At 39.7% G+C, this 19,973-nt stretch overlaps 2 protein-coding genes and 1 long non-coding RNA gene across 3 annotated transcripts in view; 1 reads left to right on the top strand and 2 right to left on the bottom strand.

Annotated features, from left to right (window-relative positions):
- Positions 1-995: 995 nt before the first annotated feature.
- Positions 996-14,466, bottom strand: timm44 (translocase of inner mitochondrial membrane 44 homolog (yeast)). Its single transcript, XM_083559280.1, has 13 exons — positions 14,327-14,466; positions 11,531-11,638; positions 11,244-11,420; positions 10,109-10,189; positions 9,234-9,383; positions 8,996-9,132; positions 8,009-8,094; positions 6,668-6,760; positions 5,202-5,326; positions 5,053-5,103; positions 4,860-4,949; positions 3,638-3,748; positions 996-1,597 (listed from the first exon to the last, which is right to left on the bottom strand). Exons 1-13 carry the CDS (start codon positions 14,354-14,356, stop codon positions 1,478-1,480), a joined length of 1,359 nt encoding a protein of 452 aa, XP_083415406.1. The 5' UTR covers positions 14,357-14,466; the 3' UTR covers positions 996-1,477.
- Positions 14,467-15,430: 964 nt separating this feature from the next.
- LOC310735284 lies at positions 15,431-17,335 on the top strand. Its single transcript, XR_014536256.1, has 2 exons — positions 15,431-16,700; positions 16,908-17,335. It is a non-coding gene; the product is annotated as an uncharacterized lncRNA (long non-coding RNA).
- The window catches only part of ticam1 (TIR domain containing adaptor molecule 1), a 5,620-nt gene continuing 2,606 nt past the window's right edge, over positions 16,960-19,973 (bottom strand). Inside the window, exon 2 of the mRNA XM_083557912.1 lies at positions 16,960-19,433. Within this exon, the coding sequence (XP_083414038.1) occupies positions 17,797-19,347 (1,551 nt within the window). The 5' untranslated portion in view covers positions 19,348-19,433 and the 3' untranslated portion in view covers positions 16,960-17,796. The remainder of the gene's footprint in view (positions 19,434-19,973) is intronic.

Raw genomic sequence — 19,973 nt, 5'->3', positions numbered from 1 at the left:
AATAAGTACAGGGGCCACACCTTCAACAATAAGACAAGTACATAGGCCACGCCAAATGTCAGACTGACATTTGCAGAGGCCACACCTCCAACAATAAGACTGTTCGGTACAGAGGCTACACCTCCAACAATAAAATAAGTACAGAGGCCACACCTCTAACAATCACTAACATGTACAGAGGCTACACCTCTAAAAATAAAACAAGTACAGAGGCCACACCTCTAACAATCAGACTAACATGTACAATGGCCACGCCTCCAACAATAAGACAAGTACAGAGGCCATGCCTCCAACAATAAGACAAGTACAGAGGCCACGCCTCCAACAATCAGACTGACATGTACAGAGGCCACACCTCAACAATCAGACTGACATGTACAGAGGCCACGCCTCCAACAATCAGACAAGTACAGAGGCCGCGCCTCCAACAATCAGACAAGTACAGAGGCCACAGCACCAACAATAAATCAAGTACAGAGGCCACACCTCCAACAATAAATCAAGTACAGAGGCCACACCTCCAACAATAAATCAAGTACAGAGGCCACACCTCCAACTATTAATCAAGTACAGAGGCCACACCTCCAACAATAAATCAAGTACAGAGGCCATACCTCCACACCTCCAATAATAAAACAAGTACAGAGGCCACACCTCCAAAAAATAAGACTGACCGGAACAGAGGCAAAAAATTTCATTCTGACAAAATGTTTCCATGAAGTGAATTTGTGTTTAACATTTACAATACAATTCATTTATACATTCAACACTTTTTTTTCTAAGTTTTCTATAACTTCATATACGTTTTCTATATGTTGGTTTGTCTGTTGGAGTCTTTTTTTCCCCCTCCGTTTTGCTGATGTCACGTTAAAACTGTATCATACATGTTCTGTCAAAAGAAAATGATGTAATCCGCCAAGATATCCAACTTCCTGTGTAAAAGAACAGTCTTGGAAAAAGGAGGCAAATCTTTGTGATTAAAAACTTCAAATGGGTACGAACACATAGTTTATTCGAAATGAAACTTTCGGGAATGATTCTATGAATTAAATCTTGGCCGTTAAAGATATAGTCTGGGCGAAACATGCTAATGTAGCTAATAACGCTGGCTTTTGAGCTCTTCCACTGACTGACAGCCGAGTTAGCATATCCGGCTAATTTATCCCTTTAAAGTCATTATTTGATCTAAATGGCACAGCTCTGCCACAGACCCTACAGTGTAAGGAGGACGTAAATACAAATCTGCAGCAGAAATGCAACGCAATCGGCTGAAAGAGAGCCACGCGTGCGTCCGATCGTGTGGCGTCACGCGAAGGTCCAGTGGTACGACACGGCCTGTGTGGTACAGTCATGCTTTAGGGGAAGTGTCGCACAGTCGATCGTGTGTGCAGGCTGCTTCCTTTCATCCTGAGCTGTGCACAAGTGTGTGTGTGTATGTATGTGTGTGTATGTGTGTGTGAGAGTCTCTTAAAGTTCCTTAGAGGACCTGCTCCGTGCTCGAGGCTGAGATGTCCAGCAGCCTCCAGGCAGCGTAGGGGTTGAACTCCTCCTGGTCTCGACACAAAGCCCACACGTACATCATCCTGAGGACTTTCTCCTGAGGACCACAAGTCACGCAGATTAATTAGGCATTTGCTAATGATTGTAGACAGGGAGTCAATCTTTGGAAGACTTTCTGGCTGAAAAACTGCTCCACAAATACACAATATGGACAAAAGTGTGTGGACACCTGGACATAAGATTCATCCAATTCCACATTTGGTCTCCATTATAAGAACCTCCACACTTCTGGGAAGATGCTCAAGTAGATTTCGGAGTGTTCTTGTGGAGATTTGTGCCCATTCACCCACAAGTGTGTTAGTAAAATCAGGTAGTGATGTAAGTGAGGTGAGAAGGTCTGGGCTGCAGTCATTCATCGTGTTCAATAGGTTTGGAGCTCTAAAGCAGGAGATCTTCCACTCCAATGTATGCCAAGCATTTCTCCATGGAGCTGGCTTTGTGCACATGCTGGAACAGGTTTGGGTCGGGAAAATTTCATGATGGCGCATTCGGAGACTTCAATATTGTTAACAATTTGTGGAAGAACCACATATGGCAGGAAAGGTCAGGTGTCCAAATACCTTTGCCCATATAATTTATCATAAAATATGATCTCTATGGAAACAAAATATTATAATATGATACAAAAAATATAAAAGAGATGTCTAAATTCACAAAACTACATTTAAGGATTGGGGAAGAAATGGGAGGAGGCTCGTAGTTTAAGGCTCTGGGTTAGTGATTGGAAGGTTGAGAAGTTCAAGCCCTGGTTTCGCTAAGCTGCCGTTTCTAAGGCCCTTAAACAAGAACCTTAACTTTCTGTAGAAAAAAAAGATCCCAAAGCGGGAAAAAAAAAAAACGGTTTTGTGCATTCAAGATGGCCGCCTCCAAACCATCCCAGTGCTTAGAGCTTAATGCTGAAGATTTTGTTCATAATTTGTCCTAAACCACATCAGAAGCTTTAAAGAACTAGATGTGTTTTGGGGAAATAAATGAAAAAAATAATAATTTGGGTGAGACATCTTAGCAAACAGACTGCATTTTCATATAGAAAAATGACTGTCCAAATAACAAAATGTCACCCTCCGCTTTTAAATGTCATAAAATGTCCTGTATTGAGTTTTAGTCAGTGGCCTGCTGTAATAAACAGCTCCATCTACATCAAACACTCCATCGACATGCTGTCAGAAATCAGTCATGTCTTATTAATGACCCAGTCAGTGTTCATGTGCTTCTTAATTCAACTCAGACCAAAAGCAGCATCACTCCAAATCACCAGGCAAATGAAAGCTGATTTAAAATGACAGGAGTAAAAAAATATATATTGTTGCTTGGAGGGTTTCTCTAATCGTTCGCTATTTGCAACTTAGTAAGTGCATTTCCCAAAACTATTTATCAAATTTCCTACAAAAGCCTGTACTTTTCTTAAAATCCAAAATGCATCTCTCAAAAGTAAGTGTTTACAAATAAAATGGTCAAAATGGGAGACGTGCGGTTTCAGTGTGCTCTGATTTAAACAACACGGATGTACACATTGTGTATGTGGGATATCGATTTACTGTACTGTTCTGGTGTTCGTTCTTTTCCTGGTTGTTGTTTTTTTTTTTTTTATTGTAATTCTGTCGCCAATTGACAGGTTCACTGGATTCACCTTTGACCTGTTTAAGAGAACTTGCTGATCGTTGGTTGATCTGACGCAGTACAAATAGTGACATTCAATATTCGTCTGCACCATTCATCGATTCAAGACGCATTTATGAAACAACGTCGAATTAAAATGTAAGCTTCGCACATTATGAGAACCCGTTTAACCCTTTTGCATTCAATGACTTATGTAATGAACTGATGCCCAGATGTTTTGGGGGTTGAGACGATTCAGGTGAGAAGCAGTATAATATATTTTGATCAACATGACCTAAACAAATGATGTTGTATTGTACACAATCAATGAAATTAATCTACCATAGCATTTGGTTTTGAGAAATCTCATCTCGGATCTGAGAAACGCTCCAAAGCGACTGAGAAAAACTGACATCTGGCTGAACAAAAGGGTTCCTACTACTACTGTCAAATTCAGCACCCTGGATCTGGAACTCACCGGGTCGCCCTCCACCACTTCACCCTTGGTGTTACGGATCACCATCACCAGCTGAGCCTGGAAGGTGATGATGAGGACAGGGCCTTGCTCCATCATTTTCCCCATGGCCAGCTATACACACACACACACACACACACACCTGAATTAGATTTTAAATTGCATTTCCTAAGAAGAAATGATTTGTCTTTTGCATACATGCTCCATTAGCTGTTACAAACTGATTCACATCTTTGGAATATATATATACATATACATATATATATATATATATATATATATATATATATATATATATATATATATATATATATATATATATATATATAAAATAAATAAATAAAAAGAACGCTAATGATCGTGCAATCTGTATCGCTTGGAGCTCGAAAGCAGATATCAGAAATAAATGACCATCGTAGTACTTGCAGACTCGCCAGATTTTTTTATTATATTTAAAGTCGGTTTGATTTTGTACACACCTTTAAAGTCACTAATTTTTTCCCCCACACAAATCGAATGGAATCTGGTCAGAATGCACAACGGTCTTTAAAGGGGATATAACACACTCAGATTTAGCCTCTCATGTTAATCTCCAGTACCTAAAAAGTAGTATTGCATCCTATATAATCTAAGAAGAGTCTTTGGTTTGATCAGATTCATAAAAAGGAATCTGTATTCGAAAAAAGCCGAGCTCCTGGAGGCGTGGCTGTGGGCGGAGCTAAAAAGTTTTGCATCGGTATAAAAGAAAACGGGAACAAAAAACTTTATAGTCTTAAATGAACTATGATTCAGAATTGGATCCCGAGTCAAGAACATCAAGAACGACAGCAGCAACGACGACTGCAGCCGGACGTCTATATGAGAAGTACTGAACATGTTTCTCTTTCCCTCACATTCAAAAACACACTTTTTTGAAGAACGTGAGAACTTCTGTGAATAAATGAAGCATGGTGGTGGGTGTACTCTTGCTCCAGTTGCTGTTAGAGCGCCCTTTTGGGAGAAATGTCCATATAAGGAATTCCACCCTTTATGACATCATGAAGATCCACACTCAAAAACAACTTTCCGACACTTTATATGAAGAAGTGTATTTGGCACAGAAATACTTTGGCCATGCTTGGCATTACAATCTAACTTTTTAACAGTGTAAATAACTTGGAATGCGTGAAATAGCATTATAAAATAAAAATGTTCCTGCATAGGGAAATATTAGTTTTATGCTCACGTCTACGTTGTCGATGTCAAGGATCTTCGAGTCGAACTTCAGTGCCATCGCTTGAGCTTGCTTGATTGGATGGGCCAGCTGGCTGTAGGTCTAAAAAACCAAACAGAAAAAACAAAAGCAAACCAATAAATAATTTACCGAATCTCTGAATTCCATATAATAGTATAATAATAATGAATCGTGTTCCACGTACAGCTTCATAGCACCAATCCTTAAGGACCTCAAGCTCTCCTTGAATCATAGCCTGGAAAAAAAAAAAAAAAGCACAGAAAGAACGTCTTTAAAGTGGAACCCAATCGGCGCACACGTCACTTTGACGCAGTTGATGTGTTGCTGACGCACCTCCAGGACGTTGGGAATGATGTCCTTCTCACATTGTTTCAGGAACGAGTCTTTATCGAAGGTCGGGTCGGCTTTCAGGATCTCCGTGAGAACTTCAGACATCTCGGTCTTGGAGAACATGCCACCTGTTAAACAAGATCAACAATAACTAGACATTTCTAGATGTCGGGCATCAACGTCCAGGCAACTATAAACAATATTATGTATACTATATATAATATACTGTCTTTTCTGACACAAACCTTGTTGGACAGAAGCTTCTCCTGTTTTATTCTGCCCACAAAGGCCACACCTACTGTTTTAGGATTGCCCACTATAGAAGACATGCCTCTCTCAGCTGCCTTTCACACTTCTGACTTTGAGGCAAACGTCTTCGTTGAAATAGAGACATCATGCCTTCTTTAATGGGACTGACATGCACAGAGGCCACACCTCCTCTACTGTGACTGACAGCTGCAAAAAGAAAGCCACACCTCTTTCATTCATTTCATTCTGATCAACATAAAGATCAGTCCACCTTCTGATCAGATCAGATAAACACCTTCTATTGACTGATAGGCACAGAAACCACACCTCCTGTATTGTGAATGAGCAGTACAGAGGCCACACCTACTTCACTGGTACTGATGAGCACAGGGGCTACACCTTCACTTGTACCGATGGACAGAGGCTATGCCTCCTTCACTGGTACTGAAGGGCACAAAGGCCACACCTCCTTCACTGGTACTAATAAACACAGAGGCCATGCCTCTTTACTGGTACTAATGGACACAGAGGCCACACCTCCTTAACATGTGTTGATGGGCACAGAAGCCACACCTCCTTCACATGTATTGATGGGCACACAGGCCACACCTCCTTCACATGTCCTGATGGACACAGGTGCCACACCTCCTTCACTGGTATTAATAGGCAGAGAGGCCACACCTCCTTCACTGGTACTAATAGGCAGAGAGGCCACACCTCCTTCATTGTTACTGATGGGCACAGAGGCCACGCCTCACTAAAGAGTTCACAAAAAAACATAGTTCCCGCCCCTACAGGGGCCAAAATTAATTCACAAACACTTAAACGTATTGGTTTATATTATAAAATTTAATATAAAACACAATATTTTAACTTTAAATAATCATAAATCTACTTGTGGCTCACTGCACACGCACCCATACTTTATATATATATATATATATATATATATATATATATATATATATATATATATTTACTGAGATAAATCATGAAGTGTTCAACCAGCTTCACATCCCCATAGACCCAAACTTATTGATTTATTTGACAGTGTTAAAGAAGACATGACCAGGATTCTGTCGGTATGAATAAAAAAAAAAAAATATATATATATATATATATATATATATATATATATATATATATATATATATATATATTTCCAGATCAGATCTCTTACTAAGAGATATCTGTAACATACGGGTGCTGATCCACTTCACCTAAAAGATCGGTCATCTTATCCGTGACGGCACGAGATGCTCTGATGAAGGCGTTGTCACTCTCGTCGTACTTCATCTTCATCTCGAAGAATCCTGCACGAAAATTATACAATGACCAAAGAATCAACAAGTTGGTATGACAAATAGCATGTAGAAAAAGTTCTGAAACAAAAACAAACACACACAACATATACACACACACACACACACACACACACACACACACACACACACACACACACACACACACACACACACGTACATTTGCAAAGTTTTGATCGTTCAGCGTTCCAATTCCTCCCGAAGGTGTTCAATAGATTTGAGGTCAGATCTTACGAGCAGATCTTCCACACCAACCAATGTAAAGCAGATGTTCATGGAGCTGGCTTTGTCATGCTGGCACAGGTTTGGGTCTGCTAGTTCAAGCTAACTATGTCCCAGTACTTTTGTTCAGATCGTGTAAATGCTAAACAGCAGCCCAGTCCTTGAAAGAAAGAATTTCCCTGTGAATGATTAAAACTCAATACTAGTGTTGTAATAAGAATACCCATAAACCCATGTTCCCTTTTAAGCCCTAATTGCCTCCTATCATAGCAGAAGACAAAGAAAGCACAAAAGCACATGTACCCTGGGAAAAGAAGTTCATTTAATGACTTCCGCATGTCGTTTGCATGATGTGAAACGATCCCAAACTCTAAACTCTGCTTTTTTAGGTGAAGGATATTAGCCAATGTCCCTTTGTGACTCTACAAACCATTCATTATTGTGTGAGAGTAGGAGTCTATATTATAGCTCATGCTGATGTCAGTTATCAGTCTCAAACTTGAGGAGACATTCTTAAAACATTTTGGAGGACAAGACGACAAAACCTCTTTTGTCAGCTCTCACATCTCCATTGTCTGGTTTAGAAAATACAATGAAATTGAGCAGAACAGCAAAAAACAAAAACAAAAAAAAAACGAAATACCAGCTTTTTTGTTTTATTCACAGGTTTTATCAGGAGTGACATTTGGAGGCAAAAATATGATACTAAACTCAAACGCCAACTTTGAGATATATACGATAGATATGATATATGATTTAATTACACTCAACTGAAGCTACAGCGCCATCTGTTGAACAACATCGAGCAAGCTGCTAAATAGTTGCCATTTTCTTCATTTCTTTTACACCATTTGTAGGTGAGCAATTTAGTGTATACACCTAAACAGTTGATGGGAAAGAGCCTTGCTCAGGCACCCATTAATTGTATCTTGGTGGTGCTGGGATTTAAACACATGACCTCCTGATCAGAGGTCCAACGTCTTTCTCACTAAACCACCACTTCCTTTAACAACTTACTATTGAAAACGACATTGTTGTCTTTGAAGTCCCTCCACTGCTGGTACCATTTCGAGTCCTTGTGAAGCACGACGCCTGTCGCCTCCCTGAAAAAACACACACACATGACAAACTATCATTATGAGGACTCTACATTAATGTAATTGTTAATGCACAACATTAATGCTATGCTACATCCTAACTAAAATTAAATATCTAAGTGCAAACCTTCAGGCTCTTTTAGTTTGATAAATAAAAGCTAAAAAAAAAAAAAAAAAAAAAGAAAGGCAAACTGTCATATTGCTTGTGGGGACCCCAAAAAGTCCCCAAAAGACTGTCAAGACATTTTAGCAAAAATACCAGTAAATTGTACATTAAATTTTCATGAACTTTTTTTTTTTTAAGTAACATTCCATGGGAACTTTATCTGGGTATTTTTTTGGAAATATTTAAGTTGGAAACTATGGGAATTTACAGAGATTTATAGGAATTTATAGGAATTAATAAAAGGTTTTGGTAAATTTGTGCAAACTTCATATACAAACAAATATAAACATTTTGGTATAGTATAAGTATAATTAGTATTAGTATAATTTTGTTACACAAGGGAGTTTAAAACCTAAAATGTGATGTATATTTATGTAATTTACGTGAAGACTTCTCAAGATGGACTTTTTTTTTTTTTTTTTTACTTCATTTTGAATTCAGAATTCAAGAAATAGTGTGTTATGTGATGGAGGAATGCATAGTGCATGTAGGGGGTGTGGCCTCAGTAACCCTGCAGCAAGTATGCTGTGTGCATGTGATTGATAAATGTGCAGGTTGTAAAATCTCCTGAAAGCGCATGAAATCCTACAAGATTAATTTTTTTTTACTGAATCGGTCTACCTGCAATTTTGAAAATTCCCAGATTATTTCAATTCAGTTCATTCCCAAGAAAATATTCCAGTATGGAAAATTCCAATAATTGTGCAACCCTACACCCAAAGGTTATTGATCCATTCTTACTCATTAGCATCAAAGACTTTAGCTTCAGTCTCTGCTGCTTTAGATGAGAAATCGCTTCTCTTCCGTAACGTAGTGGGCGCTCTGTACGGGCCGCTATGTCCGATATCTCCGATCTCCTTCTTTACACTCTCCATACCCTGAGGAGCATCACACAACAAATGCAAAGTAGAATGCATGCATGCACGATCCTTACAGCAAAAATAAGAATGAAGCAAAGCTTAAATCTCTTGTTTCTGACCTGTGAGATTGCCCGAAATGCTCCGGTCTTTCCCAGCTTCTCTCCGCTCTTAGAAACACTCTCTGCTGACTGCTTGGCCGTTTTTGCTGCTTCCTCCATTCCCTCCATGATTTTTTTTCCAATGTCCGAGCGGCCGACTTCCTCTAAACCCTACAGTTTAACACACAGAACACAGTTCAATTATAATACCAACCAAACTAACCATTAGCATATATAAAGATAGATAATGCACTTGCGTATTATATGCTAACCTTCTCAAAACCTACTCTTTAGTACTATATATTACACACCGTATTTTCCGGACTATAAGCCGCTACTTTTTTCCCAGGCTTTGAACCCCGCGGTTTAAACAATGAAGCGGCTAATTTATGTATTTTTCCTGGGTTTGTCCCGGTTGCACAAGCTTCAAGATAAAAAAAAACTAAACCCCCTTAACATTAGACCAATGAAATTGCCGAACGGGTGAACCGAACCAATGAAACTCTTGATATTAAATCAGATGCTCTCCCACTGAATCGGGCCGCACCACATCATAAATATGGATGATGTTCCTCTGACGTTTGACCTGCCGCTCACTCGGACTGTCTACAGGAAATGCAAATCATTCGTCACGCTGAAAACAACCGGGCATGAAAACACACTTCACCTGTGTTCTGAGCTGCACGGCATCGGGAGAAAAGATTCACCGATGGTGATTTTTAAACGCACGACGATGCCAAAAGAAAAAAACATAGAACAGGAATGACCTTTTACAGTAAAATGTTATAGGTAACAACAAAGATACAGTTCCCTACCTTTTGAACAGCCTTTACTACTTTATCATTATTTACAGGCACATGTATCCGTCTTAAATCGTTGCTTGCAAACGCACTTACCTCTTTCACCGTCTCTGACAGCGTCCCCAACTTCTTCTTCAGCACCTCGGAAGTCCTCACAGTTTCAGACTCGATGTTTTTCTACAGAGAGAGATGATTGAACAAAAAGATATATGTATATACACAGATCAGGCATAACATTACGAACACGTTCCTAATAGTGCGTTGTGTATTCTGACACCTTTCTATCAGAACCAGCAATAACTACTTCAGCAGTTTGAGCTACAGGAGCTCGTCTGATGGATCGGACCACCAGGAACAGTCCACAAGAGCTGCAGTTTTGGAGACGCTCTGACCCAGTCGTCTAGACGTCACAATTTGTCAAACTTGCTCAAATCCTTACGCTCGCCCATTTTTCCTTCTTCTTACACGTCAACTTTGAGGACAAAATGTTCAATGCCTAATAAATAAATCCTCCCACTAACAGGTGCCATGATGAAGAGATCATCAGTGTTATTCACTACACCTGTCAGTAGTCATAACGAAATGCCTGATCGGTTTAATGGTGCAAATATAAACACACCTTTTTGTCTATTGAAACAAAGTCTCAGCAGGCATTATGCAGGTTTGGCTGGCATGGTGCATTATGAATATGATGTTAATTGTGCAGTAAACAGATGCTGCGCTTCTCTCAAACATGTCATGCCCATGCGGGCTGGGTGAAAAAAAAAACCTGGCTACACGCCCCAATCTGTGATTAGTCCTTACAAACGAGTTCGTCGTGCCGTTTTCCGGCGGGTATCGTTCCTTATAGAAATTGAAATGAAATGAATGTACGAGGGCGGCCTCTAGAGGCGAATCACTGAAGTTTTTTTCCTTATACAATTTTGAAGTAACTAATAATTGTTTCAGTTTGAAAGCATGTCTTAATTTCTTCGATATTATTCATATAATTAAATTCATTTTTATTTAGCACATTTTAATGATGCAGTACTGCTTTATATTTTTTCAATACGTCAGTACTTTTTTACCCAGATTGTTACGTTTGGTTTATTTTTTATCCAGTATCCATTCTAAAAACTATCGGACGATTAATCGATTATCGGCAAGTACAGTCGAACATAGCTTTCGTTATAATCCACTATCGATCGACAAATCAAAACAAACAGTGACGCTGACGGTATAAAAACCCTACATATTTCTGTCTTGCTTGTTGAAGTGCGTCCGATTCCTCCAGTTTCTTGGCCTCCTCCCGGAACTTCTTGATGTTCTCGTTCATCTCTTTGTTTTTGTTCAGTTCTTGCTTCAAGTTTTCCAGAAATTCACCCAAAAAGCCCTTGCGGCCTCCTCTGTCTGCCGAGTAACTCCGCGCCTTTAAAAGCACAAAGATTACACCGTAAATGTACAGAAATTTCTCAGGGTTAGACGCAATGCTGAAGCAAACTTTTTTTTATTGGGGGAGGGGGGGGGGGGGGTCCAAACCTGCGAGAGGCTCGTGAGGGACCCACATATCCTGTGCACACGAGAGCTGTCATATGTGGACAAACACATGCGTGTGGTGAGCAATACCAAACCCCTCCTGGCATAGTGCTGAAAACAGAAAGAGGGAGAAACAAAAAAATACGTCACCAGTGGTCCATTTCCCTTCAAGTCTCCCCGTATTATTTATATCACAACTCCGAGTGACTGTAGAAGACTGTAAAAAGGACTTTACTCATATTGACACTCTCTGGTGCGCATGATTTTTCACTGTACTGTTTTTTTATGATTATCACAAGAATGGTTCTTCCCTTTTGAGTCTGGTTCCTCCCAAGGTTTCATCCTCACACCATCTAAGGGAGTTTTTCTTTACCACGGTCACCCCAGGCTTGCTCAATACTGATAAATACACTTACAGCAATCCCCAAGCGATATTTGGAAACCCCGCAATAACTTGACGGGCCCCTATAATGTACTGTAAGCAACACTCTCGCCTCTGTGAGGTACGTCCAGAAGTTCAATCTCTTCTTGAAGAGTCGTTGTCTTTCTCTTCTGCTAAGTTTCGTTACCAGAAGCTGTTGATGATGATGATGCACGTTTTGGGGTCATTTTACTCTACAGTACAGATACTGTATAAATTCACTACAGTAATACAGTCAAGTTTCGCTAAACAACACGTTGCATCCGTAAGTCAGATGTTTATGTTCCATTTTTGATATACAATATATTTTTAATAACTACAAATGTTTTAAAAATTATAGTCTATTCTCTTCACTCCTTAGCGTTTCTCTTTGGTGCGCTGCAGTTGAAATCTGCGTTGAGGCCACGTCGCTTAAAGGCTGCTGCATTAACGAACAGATCTCAAGGTGGCAGCACTGAGGCCATCTAGCAGGCGTCCAATAACGTCGGCATTTTCACGTCCCCGGATATATTCGTGTGGGTTTAATAGCTGTTTTTTTTTTGTTTATTCCACGCTGGCTGACGAAGGAGAAGAAATCAATTTGGTCGCAGATACGCTTAGTGATGGACTTTCTTTAAAAAAAAAGCTGGACATCGTGAGGAACACAGTTGTTCGACTTTTTCATGAACCAATTACACTTTTGTGGATTTCTTCCCTGTAGAATTTGCACAAAAACAGGGGAAAAAGCAGGGAAAACACAGGGGCAATAAGCACAAGGTTAAAATTGATGCTTCTTCAAGAAAGGATGTATTTTTCAAAAACTAGTTAGACTTTTGCGTTTTTTTCTTTCCTGTAGAATTTGCATAAAAACACACAATTTGCCTTCATTTCAAATCCACAGGAAAACCGTAATGCACCGAAAAATGCAGGTGAAAACACCGGGGGTCATTTTATGAGGTGAATGTCGATGCTTCTGCTGGAGATGAAGTATGCGGATGGTGCAGCTGCGGCTACAGTGAAAGGAGACGTGTTAAATTGGGTTTCTTGCTTTTTGACATTCATGCGTTACTTTACGATATTAATGTTTTGTATAGCTATAATGATGCTATTAAGAGGTGGATTAATTCATTACATATAACAGAATATATGTATTCTTATACCATTTCAATTATGCAAGTTTATCCCTAGTTTTAAATCTATTTACACCATAAATGCACATTATTACATCAGAACGGCAGGCAAATGCTGACTCCATACAAACAAAACGTCTGCACAAAAATCAAACTACGTGCAAGATCACTAAATAAATCAGGACTGCTAGTAGGGGTGTAACAATACACTTGTTTGTACCGAACCATTTCGATACGAGACTTTCGATTATGTGCACCGAATACAATCCTTGTTTTACGTATACGCAACATAGTTAAAATAAGAGTCCCTTCATAAACGTATTAAGTTTGTTTAGTCTCCGCCACGCACCTTTTTTTTTTACACCGTCCAACCCGTAAACACGATTCGTCCTGCGCATGTACGAAAAAACGTCTGCCGATTCCTGCCATCGCGAACGTTCTTATGCACTCTAGCGATAATGGATTCGCTTGCGTCTTATTCACAGGTTCAAGAACTTTTCGTAAAAGAAGAAACTCCTGACAAGTCCACCTGTGTGAATGAATGAATTAAGTTAAGAATAAAAAAAAAATGTATGAATAAAGAACGATCTCGTTTGCGTCTTAAATGCAGACATTTGTTAAAGTATGCTAAAAGAACAGTTTAGAAAATTAAATATTAAACGTAAATCACTCACACGCGCTCCTGTATTACTCAAATGGGGTTTAACAAATTTCAACTAATTACATTTTTTTATTTAATTTAATTTGATCAATTTAATGTGTTGCTCGTGTGTAAATGTTAAGAATAATAATAATAATAATATTAAACGACGTTAATAATTAACAAAAACATTTTTTTCTGCATTTCTTTTCCCAAACCGTACCGAAATGGAACCGAACCGTAACTCAAAAACCGCGGTACGCGCCGAACCGTGAATTTTGTGTACCGTTACACCCCTAATTGCGTTTTAATAATGGTCACTAATGATGTATGGCTTGTGATCAACTCGTGTGAAGTTCATTAAAATCTCCAGACGGATTAAACCAATGCAAAACCCTCAAAATTCAACAAAAATAAAAATCATACCGAAAAAAAAGGAGTCCACAAAAATCGGTTCACCGGCATGACAGGCTAAAGGCTAAACCTGATCCTGTTATTTTTACTGCTATATCCTGACTAATGATGTGAATATTTCTCCGTCTTTTCACACATTTTCATTGATAGAACACATCCGATGACACGTGAGAAAATAGGATGTAATGGTGAAATAAAAAACTATAAAATCTCACCTGGTAACAATGACACAAGGAGGCCGCCATCTTGCCTGAGAGCGTGTGTTGACCTTGTTACGCATTTCCGGGGGCGGGGACCAAAGACCACGTTTTTTTTTTTTCTTCATGGAGACTTCACGTGGAGTTCACTATAGACCTTCCGACCTTCTGTCTCATGGCAATAAAATGTAATATTTCAGTTGCAATTGGCACAAAACAGACCTCACAACACCACTGATATCCTGGTGCATGATTATTATTAAATTAAATAAAAAAGTTCACAAATATCTTTGTGTTTCTAAACACTTTCCTGAATATCTCGTTCAAATATGAATGGGATCATTGCAGGTCACCATGCATGCATTCACACACAATTACGGGGTGATTTAGTGCATCCAAACCACCTACAAATCATTTATTTCTGAAAAGGGAGGAAGCCTGCAAATGAAACCGATACGAGTCTGGGGCTGGTAATGAAGTGAAACCTCAGATCCTGGTGTTCAGGTGGACCGAAGATCAAGCACGCCCCTTCACAACAGTGGGAAAATGGTTCAGAAAGAGTTCGACCCTCCGTGTCTCAATCTGAGCGTCTACAGGATGTACCAGACAAACAAGTCCAATCTACCAAGGCTCCACCTCACAACTTGGATTTGCTGGTAACGTTGTGGCGTCAGATACCACGGCACACCTTCAGGTGTCTGGGTAGGTGGTAGTTCAATGGGTAAGGCGTTGGACTTTGGATTGTAAGATCACAAGTTCAAATCCCAGCACCACCAAAGCTGCAACTGCTGGGCCCCTTGAGCAAGGTCGTTAAACCTCGACTGATAAGGGTCTGTGCCAAATGCTGTAAATGTCTCGCAATGTTCTCACCTAGACAAAATTCGGCAGGTAGCTTTTAAGTTATACGCCTTGTTTGTTTTTTTTTTCTTAACCGAACGAAATCCACTGGATGAATTCCAAGGGATGGAAAAACGTAAGAAGACAATAGGTGGAAGTGAAGTGACTTCTAATGTACTGGTTCAACTGGTACAACCCACATGACCTGAAAAACCATTTACATTTTAATTTCCACAAAAAAAATGTAACCCCTTCTGAAATAACAACACTGACTGGGGCAGATTTCCACAGTAATCGTTTTATTGATGATCTGCTTGACACCCCGATCCTCCCTAAGTAATATATTAAAAGCAAAATCATTAACTGTTTCATTAGAAAAAAATCGTATAGATAATTGCAGCAACTTTTATTCACGATTCAAGTGTCATATCTGAGAAGCAACCTTTAAACCCAGACTTTGATTGGGTCTTCATGCAAATGAGGTTCGTTTTTCTTATAATTGTTCAAAAAACAAGTCTCTGATAACAAATTTACCCAGACTGTGTGTTTTATTTTTATTTTATTTTTTTGTACGACACATTTATGGACATTCTGATTTTTAAAAAATGCTCCTGCAGTGTTAATAAACAAATCATTTTATTAATAATCAATCATATGCAAATTTCACAGTTTAACAACCTAAAGAAGAACACCCTCAACACCAGCCCAACAGCCCTCTGTCATCTGTGGAGACCTTCAACTTTCTGAATTAGAGTCCAATATAAACTCCATTCTCAAAAAAGGCCTAGCAGAGGATGTACTTTCTACACCAGCTGAGGAAGTAATGATCTACCACAGGATCTGTGTACAGTTCTACACTGCAGTCAATGAATCAGTCCTGAATGAATCGCCGAGTGGTTTGGAGCAGCAACAAACAGAAAAAAACAGAGGAAAAAAAAAATCATTGGCGCTCCCCCGAACTCTTTGCTTTTCTTGTACTATACAAGAACCAGGAAAAGGGCAGGAGAAATCACTAGTGACGCCTCACACCCTGGACACAACCTCCTTCAACTCCTTCCTTCTGGCAGGCGCTACAGAAGTTTGCTCACCAAAACTGCCAGGCACAGGAACAGTTTCCTTTCTCAGGCAATCACCCTCATTAACAACTCACCCTATAGATATGAAGCAGGGCATATAATTAAATACAGTCAGTCATCACTTTATCCTTTTAAGTTACACCCACTATTACTGCTGTTTACTGTACAAAAATTTCTAAAGTAACTTCAGTAACTATTTTATGTGATGCACAATACTGTTATTTGCTCAACCATGCAGACTTACTAGGGGTGTGACGGTACACAGAATTCACGGTTCGTTACATACCTCTGTTTTTAAGTCACGGTTCGGTACAATTTCGGTACCGTTGGGGGGGGCTATAGGCGGGTTTTGGGGACCTGCGAAAGTGTAAAACCTCTTGTTTTTATTGACGCAATTTATCATTGAAAACAATTTGAAATCAAACACCTGCTTAGTTAAATCGAAAAAAAAAATGTATTGTAACAAATTTTATTAAAATGTAATCTCCCATCAGGGGTCGCCACAGCGGATCCTCCGCATGTTTGATTTGGCACGTTTTTACGCTGGATGCCCTTCCTAACGCAACCCTCCCCATTTATCCGGGCTTGGGAACGGCACTAAGAGTGGCTGGGGTTGGTTCCCTGACCGGGGATCGAACCCGGGCCACAGCGGTGAGAGGGCCGCATCCTAACCACTAAACCACCAGGGAAAATGTATATAAAGAATAAAATATATAAATTAAATTGGCGTAAATTAAATTGAACAAATAAAATTAAATACATGGAAACCAAAAAAAACCTGTACTGAAAAATAACGTGGAGGAATACGTGTACCGTTACACCCCTAACTCTCAGAATATATGTACATCACTGCTCCGTCATATACTTATATACTGTGGTATTATTTAATCTGTATTGTCTATAAAGTCTTGTCTCTAAGCTAAATATATAGTGTTGTTTATGTCTGTACTTTGAAAGTCACCAACAGCTGGAACCGAATTCCTTGTGTGTGTCAATTCCGTGGTACTAATCAACGCACAGTGGTAAAAAATGGAAGGATTCATCCCTCGTCCAAAAAACATCTTTTATATTTTTAGTATTTAGCTTATTGTCCTTGTAAGCAACATGAAAGAGAGTCCGAGAGGCAAAAAATATATAGAAAAAATAACCTAGCATAGCAGTGTATAGCATGTCTCAGGCACCAAAACACCCCCAGATAGTGTCCTGTTTGTAGGTCTGATAGAAGGCGGGTGTATAAAGTTATGAACACGGCAGGAAGTCTCAGGACTCTGGAATCATAACCCCAACCCAAATCTTTCTGAGGCGAGAAACGGAGGTTGCTCTAGTAGGATTTTTTGAAGAAGGAAGTTTTTTGGGGACTTGAAACCAAAGACAAAAGTTGAGAACAAACTGCAGTAAGGAACTTATAATAATAATAAAAAAAAAAAACTTTAACACCATAGATGATAATGAAAACCTTTCATCTGTCGTGTCAATAAAAAGTCGATTAACCTTCTGAGAAAACGTGATCAAACCTAATCATTGGATAATCCAATCTCATACAGATGTGAATTCTAGTCTGCGTATGATTTTTTTTCAGAAGTTATCTTCATCCCCAGACTCTACACCTCCTCCTACAGTCATGGTGGAGTTATTTCCGATCATGATGTACTTAGCATTCTGGATGTGGATGTTGGATGGCGGTTGGTGGCACATATTGTCACTATAATACGAAGGCATCGGGCTTTGGAAAGGCATATGAGCAAACGACTGTGGCCTTCCGGGAGCACCGTGGAATGAATTGGATTGCGATATGTAAGAAGGTGGCAGGCGTTGCTGTTGCATTTGCAGTTGCTGTACTTCCTTTTCTAACTCACAGACCTTTGTGGACTCCCGAATAATGTCCTCACAGTACCGTCTCTTCTCCAGCAAATTCTGCTGTTTTTCCCGCTGCTTCTTTAACTGTTGTGCCTTTCTCCACATTGACTTCTGGGTTTGTATTTTTTTCCAATCCAGGACCCTTCGAACCATATTTTCAAATGTCTTTTCCTTCATTTCCTCAAGTGGGTTCTTAGTCTTTAACACCAAGGGCATTTGGTCACGAGGCAAACCGTTGACCCGGGGCAGTAGAGGGATGACTGTGTTGCTTTTGTGTGGCTTTTCAATCGAGTTCAAAAGCGCAGAATCTGTCTTCATCTCATTCAGCTGAGTGTTGAAGTTTGGCGTGAGCATCAGCATGACGAAAGCCGAGTTCTCGATGGCCTCCTCGACACACCTGAAAGTCGACTGGCCGGGCACTGCAAAGTCCTCGGAGAAAGTCGCTCCAGTCGTTGAGGAGATCGATTCTAACCTGGACTTGAGTTTTAAAGCTTCTTCTGTGTCCTCTTGTGCATGGAGGATTACAAACGCGTAAAAGATGTCCTCCTCTCCCTGGCTGGCAGAGAGGTGAGAGTTTCTGAGAGAGCTTTCAGAGAGATCGGAGAGCTTCTCTGAACTTAAGCTGTCATGCTTCAAACGTTCCTGAGTAGAAGTTGCATTAGGTGGCTGGCTGGATGACACTGGTTGAGCTTCTACCTTCCTATTATCGAATGGGCTGGACAAATAGGTCTTCTCCAGATGAGATTCTATACTTGGGCTTTTGGGTGTCACAATCTCAGATGGGCCATTTTTATCCTGGCACTGACTGAACTTTGATTCCACTTTCTGCTCCTTTTTTTGGAGTGGCTTGGAATCTGATGCTCTATATGACTGTGTTGCTGAGGGAACTTGGACCAGGGGACTTGGGGGCTTGGCCTCTGAGTTTTGACAAATTCTTCTTTCTGCAGGAGTCATTAAAGGCAGTGGTCTAAAATCTTTGTTACTGTTATTAGTTTTAGCTGTGGATACACTGATTTCCAGACTGTATGAGCTACAGGAAGTGGAGGTGGAGTGAAGAGAGGATGGGCAGCTATTGTCTCGTTTAGGCGGCTCTTTCTGAGCATTTACGACCTCGCCGGTTCCCCTGCTTGGCTGAATGGAGGCACCCATAGTTAGACATCCAGCAGGTACTGAGATCGATCTTTCAGAGAGGCCTTTCACCACAGTGTTAGCGTTGGCACAGAGCTCGGTCAGCGTAGTCTCATGCGCCAGTGCCCTCTCTCCTGCCATTTTGTTCCTAGTGCCATACAAATGTTGCCATCATACCCGCAACACAGGTTTATTTCTGCTGCATACATACATCCAGCGCCATATGTCTGCAAAAAGAAACAGATCCATTTTACTTCCACTTCATGACCGCACTGATTACACATTTTAAATTAATCCTCCTGATAAAAACTAAAGGGGCACCAAAATGCTGAACTTCTGGCCTGGTACTTCTCTATCTTTTTTTTTAATTTTTTTTTTTAATACATTTCGAGGTCTAGAAATACATGCTTTTGAACTGGCTAACGTTTATATGTTTATGAACACAAACAAAAAGGTGTGTATATATATAATATATATATATATATATATATATATATATATATATATATATATATATATATATATATATATATATATATATATATATACAGTGAGGAAAATAAGTATTTGAACACCCTGCTTTTTTGCAAGTTCTCCCACTTAGAAATCATGTAGGGGTCTGAAATTGTCATCGTAGGTGCATGTCCACTGTGAGAGACATAATCTAAAAAAAAAAATCCAGAAATCACAATATATGATTTTTAAACTATTTATTTGTATGATATAGCTGCAAATAAGTATTTGAACACCTGTCTATCAGCTAGAAT

This window comes from Silurus aristotelis, assembly GCF_946808225.1.
Source record: "Silurus aristotelis genome assembly, chromosome: 13".
Lineage (NCBI taxonomy): Eukaryota > Metazoa > Chordata > Actinopteri > Siluriformes > Siluridae > Silurus > Silurus aristotelis.
The sequence above is the reverse complement of the archived record's forward strand: the minus strand, read 5'-3'. Positions and strand labels throughout refer to the sequence as shown.